The sequence below is a fragment of the Gymnoscopelus braueri genome, assembly GCF_963280865.1.
Source record: "Gymnoscopelus braueri genome assembly, chromosome: 8".
Classification (NCBI taxonomy): Eukaryota; Metazoa; Chordata; class Actinopteri; order Myctophiformes; family Myctophidae; genus Gymnoscopelus; species Gymnoscopelus braueri.
Genome location: NC_137609.1, coordinates 29,044,962 through 29,054,961, shown reverse-complemented (window position 1 = coordinate 29,054,961; position 10,000 = coordinate 29,044,962). Strand labels below are relative to the sequence as shown.

At 42.9% G+C, this 10,000-nt stretch overlaps 1 protein-coding gene across 2 annotated transcripts in view; it reads right to left on the bottom strand.

Annotated features, from left to right (window-relative positions):
* Positions 1 to 10,000, bottom strand: part of oatx (organic anion transporter X) — a 16,735-nt gene that overhangs the window by 4,539 nt on the left and 2,196 nt on the right. For both annotated transcript variants that reach the window (XR_013933594.1, XM_080435245.1), the window contains exons 3-9: positions 8,750 to 8,823; positions 8,391 to 8,526; positions 8,044 to 8,147; positions 2,842 to 2,996; positions 1,994 to 2,162; positions 617 to 740; positions 17 to 132 (exon numbers count right to left, since the gene is read on the bottom strand). Coding sequence is in view for 1 of the 2 variants with exons in the window: in XM_080435245.1 (XP_080291371.1) it covers positions 17 to 132; positions 617 to 740; positions 1,994 to 2,162; positions 2,842 to 2,996; positions 8,044 to 8,147; positions 8,391 to 8,526; positions 8,750 to 8,823 (878 nt within the window). In the remaining variant the exon portion in view is untranslated. The remainder of the gene's footprint in view (positions 1 to 16; positions 133 to 616; positions 741 to 1,993; positions 2,163 to 2,841; positions 2,997 to 8,043; positions 8,148 to 8,390; positions 8,527 to 8,749; positions 8,824 to 10,000) is intronic.

Sequence of the window (10,000 nt, the reverse complement as noted above, 5' to 3'; positions counted from 1 at the left end):
GCCATTGTTTTCTTACCATACAGCTACCAGGCAGATTGATATCCGTCTCATGCCTTTGGTCCTTACAAGGTCATACGCTGTGAAGGTCTGCTTACTGGACGCTATCTCTTTATGCATGTGGGACTGTAGGACCTACATACACACGCACGCACACAAACAAACGCACACAAACAAACACGCACGCACGCACGCACGCACGCACGCACGCACGCACGCACGCACGCACGCACGCACGCACGCACACACACACACACACACACACACACACACACACACACACACACACACACACACACACACACACACACACACACACACACACACACACACACACACACACGGTACAGCAAACAAACTTGTGTCATCAAAGGTGCAGTAAGCGGTTTTGTTGCTGTTGTTAAAATATGTGGTAAATAGCTCTATATTCTGATAGCAGTCATTGATACAGAGTGTTTGTTCAGTAAGTAAGATCTCCCTGTCTCTCCTCCAAACCTGCTTCTCTAGCTCTTTAGTAAACAGAAAATACATTTACAGGCCGGAATACCAATTTGATCTAATCAGGAGAAAGAAGTCATACAGCTCACATGACAGGGTGACGGGCAGGCAGACAGGTTACCTCCAGTGTAATTTTTTCCACCATCTCTGGTTTACCGTTCATCCTGGCCACTCTATGCAGCCTCTCCAGCGCTTCCTCCGGACGACGATTCAGAACCAACCAACGGGCTGACTCTGAATACCACCTGGTCAACCAGAAATGACACTCAATCTCAGATGGTCCAATTAGAGAAAAGCTCAATCAATGTTATTTTCAGAGATGATCTTTATGACCTACTTGTCTTGACCTATTCAAAGTAATTGTCTCCGCCAGGCCGAAAGGCATGGCGAGAGAGTATGTTTTACCCCCTGTACGTCCGTCCGTCCGTGTGTCCGTCCGTCCGTCCTGTCCGTCCGTTAGCAGCTAATCTCTGGCACCGTTGGCCCGGCCGCTGCGAAACTGTGCACGCACACTCCCTGGATGCCAACTCAGAACCTCTGGCCCAAATTTTTCAGATTGGCCTGTTATAGCGCCACCAGGAGGCCGATATGTGCAAAACACATTTATTGATACTACTCCTACAGATTTTGTCCAAACATCACACAAATCGGTACACAGCATCTCTATAGTCATGTGATCAACACAGATTTATCCGATTTCCCAAATTCCATCCTGATTGCCTAAGATTGGCTTCCAAAGTTTGCAGGATTGTTCCGTTTTGAACAAAATGCCTCAAATCATGAACGCAGCTTGCGATTTCCGTGAAATTTCACACGCACATTTCTATTAGGCAGACGAAGAAATGCCACCCTTTTCACATTGGCCTGTTATAGCGCCACTAGCAGGTCTAATTTTGCAAACATATTTTTGGAACAAAATGCCTCAAATCATGAATGCAGTGTCCGATTGCAGTGAAAAGCCCTTGAACAAATGGCACCCTTTTCACATTGGCCTATTATAGCGCCACCAGGAGGCCACAATAACGTACCTGACCTGGCGGAGACCTGTGCTCCGAGGAGCACTTTTTCTAGTTCTACACTGCTTCTGTGAGATATGAATACTTGAAACCGTTTTGAGCGTACTTCTACAGTATACTGTAGAAGGAAAACATTTCCTGGAGACTGCTAGAGCGGTAACATGCTATAGTTGTAGGCGGAAGAAGGAATTTAGCATCTACCTTGCTCTGTGTCGAGTAAAACTTACTTGTTTTGTTCACCATGATAATCTTCACAAGTGAACACCCCATGTAACGTAAATGTAATCACGTATTGCAATATTGCAATAAATCCCTTGACCCAAATATCTGAGTGAATTTTACTCGTGGTGACTTTCCCTTGATGTCAACCTCCCTTCACATGAACTAATCTTAAACTCTAGCCTTAAAGCACTTTTAGGACCTCTGTTCTAAGTATTTTAATTGTTATCTGTAATAGTTCAACTGAATTGCCATGGACTGACCAGCTCCAGGCAAAGAAGAGGAAGTAGGGTGCACACACTGCCACCTGCAGCTTCCTCCAGTCCCTCAGACGAGAGGCGATCCCAGCCAAGACCAACTGACCAAAGGTGAAGAAAAATGAGGTCAGAGTCCCCACAATGGTCCGTGACTTGGTAGGAATCCACTCCACCTCTGAGAGAGAGAGAGAGAGAGAGAGAGAGGAGAGAGAGAGAGAGAGAGAGAGAGAGAGAGAGAGAGAGAGAGAGAGAGAGAGAGAGAGAAAGAGAACAAGATGCTAAGATGCTAAGATTAAAAGAGACACAGATTCAGATGGGATTTAGATAGAGTATAGTATATATATATTGTGTGTGTGTGTGTGTGTGTGTGTGTGTGTGTGTGTGTGTGTGTGTGTGTGTGTGTGTGTGTGTGTGTGTGTGTGTGTGTGTGTGTGTGTGTGTGTGTGTGTGTGTGTGTGTGTGTGTGTGTGTGTGTGTGCGTGCGTGCGTGCGTGCGTGTGTGTGTGTGTGAGAATTTTACACTTACTTGATTTTATTACCTTAATAAACATTAAATAAATACTATGTGCTTCCAGTCGTTAGTTTAAAGTCTTCTTTCTATCACCATTTAAAAACAATTCATTATAAAGTAGGATATGCTGTAGGAGGGGTGTGGCTACCTTGTGATGATTTGGTTGACAAGCTACAAAACCAATTGAATTCATTCCCCATCCCCGCTCTGGTCCCAACCAATAGCATTCATTTCCGTTTCCATAGAATATAGAAAGATTTGAAATAGGCTTAATTTACGGTCTGTAGAGTCTATGGGCATAACGTTGTCCATACTTTTTACTGTCTATGGTGTGTATGCTTACTTAGAGACACAGCATTGAGGATGACCCCAGACACAGACATTCCACAGAGGAAGCGAAGGGTACAGAAGGCGGTGTAGGACTGAGCCAGAGCTGTGCAACAGCCCAGCGTAGCCAACTGGAAGTATGACCAAAGTAAGATTGCCTTCCTGCCGAACCTGGAAATAGAGAGAGACACACACACACACACACACACACACACACACACACACACACACACACACACACACACACACACACACACACACACACACACACACGCACACACATTACATTGGCCCATCTGTTGCTGTACTCCATTTTGTTTTTCAAGTCTGCTGCTGTGCCGTTAATTGTCATACTATACAGTGTGATAACAGCTGTGATCTGTAGGCTACTTTTGACTAAAAAAAGAAAACGTGCATTCCGACCGAATAGTTCTCACAGCAGTCGCACAGCCACAGATCTTGGACTGTCTGACTGGAAAATATTTCGAATTTTGTGTTCACACTGACAACTAGTAATACCGCAATGTATGTGTATGTGTATGTGTATGTGTATGTGTATGTGTATGTGTATGTGTATGTGTATGTGTATGTGTATGTGTATGTGTATGTGTATGTGTATGTGTATGTGTATGTGTATGTGTATGTGCAAAAACAGCTAAATCAGCAGATCTACAAACTCACAGCGTATCGCATCACTGCACACTGTGGGCTTGTAGATCTGCTATTTTAGCTGTTTATGAAACATTTTGAAAACTAAGTTTTGGACATACAAGGTTTCCGACAACAGTGATGATATGATGGTGAAATGAAGGGAAATGAAGACTTGGGAAGGAATATAATGAACACGTTTTGTGAGGTTACAGTGACCGTGACCTTTCTTTGACCAAACCAACTATTAATCAGTTCATCCTTGAGTCCAAGTGAATGTTAAAATAATATAAAATAATATAAATAATAATATAAAAACCATAGCAAAAAGGCAAGTAGCTAAGGAAACATTAAGGAAAAATGTGGGAGCGCGTAAACAGGTGTCCAACAATTTTCTCCATGGCAGGGGGTACTACTTAAAAGGCCTGGGAGAACAGGTGCGTTTTTAATCTGTTTTTAAAAATGTCCAACGAGGGTGCAGCCCTGATAGATGGCGGTAGGTTGTTCCATAGTTTTGGGGCAGCAGCCGAAAAAGCACGGTCACCTTTTGACCTCAGGCGTGTGTGGAACCTTGAGGAGCCCTTGATCCGCTGATCTTAGTGGCCTAATGTTATCGGGGGGAGGAAGCATCTTGCATATATAGGGCGGTGCCAACCCATGGTGGGCTTTATAGGTGAATAATACAATTATTGACTGGAAGCCAGTGAAGGGACGCCAAAATGGGAGTGATGTGATCCCACCTTCTGGTGCCAGTCAAGAACCTAGCAGCCGCGTTCTGGACGAGCTGCAGTCTAGAGAGGGAGGTATTTGAAACTCCTGCGTACAGTGAGTTGCAGTAATCTAGGCTAGGCGGGAGGAGATGAGGGCATGAATGACTTTTTCCAGGTCGGGGGTTGATAAGAAGGTTTTTATTTTACTGATTTGTCTTAGTTGGAAGAAGGCACCTTTGACAACGGCATTGATTTGCTTGTCGAATTTGAGTCCAGGATTACACCCACATTTTTGACATATGGTTTACAAGTCAGTGGGCCAAGGGAGGTGGTGATGATATTTGTTTTGTGAGGGGAACCAAAGAGAATGATTTCAGTTTTATTGTCGTTGAGCATGGGGAAATTGTCTGACATCCAGGATTTTATGTCTGTGAGGCAGTCTAGCAGGGGATCCAGCGAATGTGTGTCATTTGATTTGAGGGGGACATACAACTGTGTGTCATCGGCATAAAGGTGGAAGGAAATGCCATGTTTCCTCATAATGGAGCCCAGAGGGAGCATATACAATGAGAAAAGGATGGGACCCAGGATTGACCCCTGGGGGACCCCGCAGGAGAGGGGGGCGGAGGAGGATGAGGTGTTACCAAGCTCAACTACGAAGGATCTTTCTGCCAGGTATGACTTGATCCAGTCAAGGGCAGTTCCCTGGATGCCAACCTCGTGTTCGAGGCGCAAGATTAAAATGTTGTGGTCAACAGTGTCAAATGCGGCGCTCAGGTCGAGCAGCACCAAGATGGCACAGTCGCCTGAGTCTATCGCCCGGAACAGGTCATTTGTGACCTTTAGTAGTGCAGACTCGGTGCTATGAAGTGTTCGAAAACCGGACTGGAAGACCTCGAGGAATGCATTGTTATCCAGGTAGGTTTGTAGTTGGGAGAGAACGACCTTCTCGAGGACCTTGGACAGGAATGGCAATTTTGAAATGGGTCTAAAATTGGCTGGGATGGTGGGGTCAAGGCTTGGTTTCTTTATGGTTGAACAATGGCGTGTTTGAAGTATGACGGGACAATTCCCAAACTGAGGGAGCTGTTAATGATAAACAGGACACTGGGACCCAGGCTGTCAAAAGCCTCTTTAAGGAGGTGAGAGGGAATTGATTGATTGATTGATTGAAATTTTTATTAGGCAAAAGAATGTAAAACAACACAGTTACATTTATAATGCTTTTGTCTAAAAGGTCCGGCCAAAAAAGTCCTTGCGGACTTGTTTCCGTTGGGGTCCTTGAGTTAATTTCATAGACAAGAAGAATGTCAAGAAGAATGTCAAGAAGAATGTCAGATGAGCAGGTTGTGGGTTTCATTTGGGAGACAATGATTGACAGACATGAGAGAGACAGTGGCGTGAACTGACATGAGGTGGCAGTCGGAACTGGAGGGGTGTAGTGATCAACAGAGGAGGGTGAGATGCTGGAGCGAATACTAGCTACCTTATCAATAAAAAACTGGAGGAAATGTTCACAGGTGGTTTGGGAGGTATCCGGGTTGGCATTTACTTTTGGTGTCGAAGAGAACTTTTGGCCTGTAACAGTTTTGTGTGATGAGGTTTGAGTAATAGTTTGCTCTCACTGTTGTGACCGTGGTTTGGTAATTTAATAGGGAGTCTCTTAGCATATGGTATGAAATTTGAAGTTTGTCCTTTTTCCATTTTCGTTCTACTTTTCTGCAGTGTTGTCTGGCTGCTCGGGTGGTATCATTTAGCCAGGGCTGTGGATTCAGTTTGGGCTGGCCAGATTTTAAAGGGGAAATGTTGTCGAGGATGCCCAGGCAGGTGGAATTGAATCGGGGGACCATCTCTTCTATACTCAAGTGGGGGGGAGGGGTCTCAATTGTGACACAGTTTGTGGTGGCTGTGTATGATGTTGCGAATTTACTAACAAAAGCTTTTAAAAGCAAAAGCTTTTAAAGCTTGGCTCTGCAAGAGGCAAGCTGTCTATAAGAGGGTTGGTCTGTGTGTCTATGTGTGTCTGTGTGTCCGGACACCGGAGTTAATCACACAAAGCATTGGCCAAATTTCTTGTGCACAAGGCCATGGAACGTTTTGAAATGCTTCTGCATTCTAAACTTCCAGGCCGCTGTCTTAAAGCTCTAGTAAGCGGTAATAAATCACCCCAATGGGAACAAGCCCTATACTGTATATCTGCATGTGGAGAAAACAAAGAAAGAAATCTGGAGAATGCTAATCCATCTTTCACAGACTTAGGGTCCAGAGGACTCCAGACCAGCTTACAGTCCAACTGAGTTGTGAGTTGTTAGCTATGCTAACATCGCACTGATTCCTTGCTAACTTAAAGCTGCACTATGTAACTTTCCTCTTCTACCTCGCAAGTGCTAAAATCTTTACCATTGAGCTAATAGAGCCTGCCTGCTTGCTCAAGGGATAAATTGAATCTTGACCTTCAGGTCAAAATTCGTATCAAACCAGAAACAGGATTGTGTCAAAGGTAATGTCTCACCTAGACACAGGATCTAAATGTCTCAATAATACAGACAAAATACAACCAACCCAGTTGTATAAGTTATAATGTATTAACATGCTCTACTACCATACAGATTGGACAAAATTACACTTTATTCATAAAATAAGGTTACATAGTGCAGCTTTAAACTAAACAGGGTTAGTGAATACATATATATACTGATATACTGTGTGTGTGTGTGTGTGTGTGTGTGTGTGTGTGTGTGTGTGTGTGTGTGTGTGTGTGTGTGTGTGTGTGTGTGTGTGTGTGTGTGTGTGTGCGTGCGTGCGTGCGTGCGTGCGTGCGTGCGTGATATTTATGTATGTTGCATATAATGGGTGGTTGCCTGACAAAGAGGCTGTTACAGTATATAGACCTCTAAGCTATGACAACAACGTGTAATGACCAAACGTTTTGCTGTCGTGTCTCTTTGCACGAGAAAGCCTTTTGTTCCTGACCGCTGACATTTGCATCAACTGGCTGACATTTAACCCAAACAACAACCTCGTCTTGTCTCCAACGTGGAGACTCAAAGAGCTGGGGAGGGGCTGAGAAGAGGATAAATAGAAAGAGTTGTAGGCCTGTCAGTCTCAATTATTCCATAGTTGCCTAATTGCAAAAGTTTGTAGATCGTCTATTTGAACAACTTTGTTTTTCCTTTCCTTTTCTTTTTTTTTTCTTTTTTTCTTCTTTTCTATTTTTCTTTTTTTGAATTGATTTTATTCTATTTATTTATACACATTTTGAGTAGGCTATTATTAAATATGGTCTAATTTGGCCATTGAGTATTTATTTTGATTATTGGTATTATTATCAGTCATTTCAAAAGATATAACATATTTAACACAATAAAATCATTAATCACAATTATTTTTATGAAAATTAATAGTCAAGTCAAATTTTAGGATTGTGACAGCTCTAAAGAGTATCGGAGTCGAGAGAAGAGAAACTGTGAGTGGATGGTGGGAGAATAGATAAGATATTAAGAGATAATAGTGGTGAGGAGACAAGGGCCCTATTTTGCGCTGCGCTTTATCCCTTATGTCTAATGTTATTAGGCATTTTGTAACATTTTGAAAAATATTTTAAAATTGTGAAAATAGGCGATCCACATTGACGCATTATGAGCTTGTAGATTTTCACTATTTTAAAATGTTTTTCAAAATAATAAACAATGCCTAATAAGATTAGGCATAAGGGATAAGCCGCCGCGCAAGATAGGGCCCAAGGCATTAAGTAAAGAAGAGAAAGAGTGCAAGCGTGCATGTGCGTTTGTGAGTGTGTGTTTGTGTGCGTGCGTGCGTGCGTGCGTGCGTGTGTGCGTGCGTGCGTGCGTGTGTGTGACCTGTCAGAGAGCCCTCCAAAGATGATGGCCCCCGATAAGACTCCGCCCATATAGATGGTCTGACTCATCTGCTTCAGAGGACGCAGCGTGCACACCAGATCCCACTGTAGAGAAGACAGAGGGACAGGGACCGACAGAGATGTGCAATAGAGAGTGAGGTAAAAACAGGAATATTATCTATATCTGTTGACAGGGCAACCTGGCTTTGATACACAGACCGCTAACTTAGTCTTTTTGATCGAATTGTTTTTTTCTCTGTTTTATTCTTCTCTCGTACTTCTCATCACTTCATTTAGAGCATATTCTATTGCATTTATTTATTCATAGGGGGAAGCAGTGTCCTGTACCTCTGAGACTATGGTGTTTTGGAACTCTGTGCGCTCGTATGTCCAGCCCTCGGTGCAATCCTCTGTCTCTGGTTGAGTGGCGTTCACATCAAGCTGGCTGTTGTTGCTCAACAGATGCCACTGTGGCTCCACGTACCTCGTCAAGGCAGAACATTGATGATTTATGACCTCTAAAATGTTAAAGTGAAAAATGTACTCTCCCGTCTTTCTTACACACACACACGCACACCACACGCACCCGCCACATGCCACACACCACACGCACACACCACACGCCACACAAACACACCACATTCACACACTCAGTGGGATGGTCAGCTGTTCTTGCCCATTCTCTTTGCTGCCATTTTCTTTCTTACCTCCTGCATTTGGCCAATTTGGTTCCAGTTCCATCGATTGGGATGAAGGCGCGTAGCAAATGCCTCTCATCCACCTACAATCAAACAACCACATCCATCTGTCAATTCACATCAGTTGTATTATGGCATCAACAGAGACAGACAGACAGACAGACAGACAGACAGACAGACAGACAGACAGACAGACAGACAGACAGACAGACAGACAGACAGACAGACAGACAGACAGACAGACAGACAGACAGACAGACAGACAGACAGACAGACAGACAGACAGACAGACAGACAGACAGACAGACAGACAGACAGACAGACAGACAGACAGACAGACAGACAGGTAAATCTAATAATGAATTGTTAGATACATAAATGAGTGACAGATTGATGATGGAAAATGCATGCAGGTTCTCATGCACAGTAACAATTTGGGACAAAATGGCAAAAACGAAAAACATTAAAACATGGAAGCAATCATCAATACAATTACACACTTGCATGTGCCTACTGCACATTTAGGATTTTCGGTGGAAAAAGTACTCAAATGTTTTACTTAAGTAAAAGTATCAATATTGCAACGTAGAAATACTCTGCTACAAGTAAAATTCAAAATTTACTTGAGTAAAAGTACAAAAGTATTGGTATCAAAATGAACTTAAAGTACCAAAAGTAGAAAGTACTCATTATGCAGAATGTCCCCATTTCACACGTTTTCAAATGTGTAAAATGTATAAAAATCTTTTGAAAATAGGAGATCTACAAGCTCTAGAGATCTGCTCCAGCAGATAAGCTCACAATGCATCGCATCGTGACGAATTGTGAGCATGTTGATTGGCTATTTTCAAATGGTCGAAATGTATATAGGGCTGAAGTGGGTAATTTATGTTTTGTAATAATAATCAAAATCTACAAAGTAACTAGTAACTAAAGTTTTCAAATAATTGTAGTGGAGTAAAAGTACAATATTTGCCTCTGAGATGTAGTGGAGAAGAAGTAAAAGTACAGAAAATTTGAAACATTCCAGTAAAGTAAAAATACCTCAAAATTGTACTTAAGTACAGTACTTGAGTACTTAGTTACTTTCCACCACTGTGATTGGACAGACCGTCAAAACTACATGACTCTCTGTGAGAGGACAACAACATACATGCTGTGCTCTCTGATTAATTTATTCATTTACATTGCCCATGCATGTGCCTTTTCATACATGCACACGACCCCAAAACATTGTCATCACATGACCCAGACAGAGAG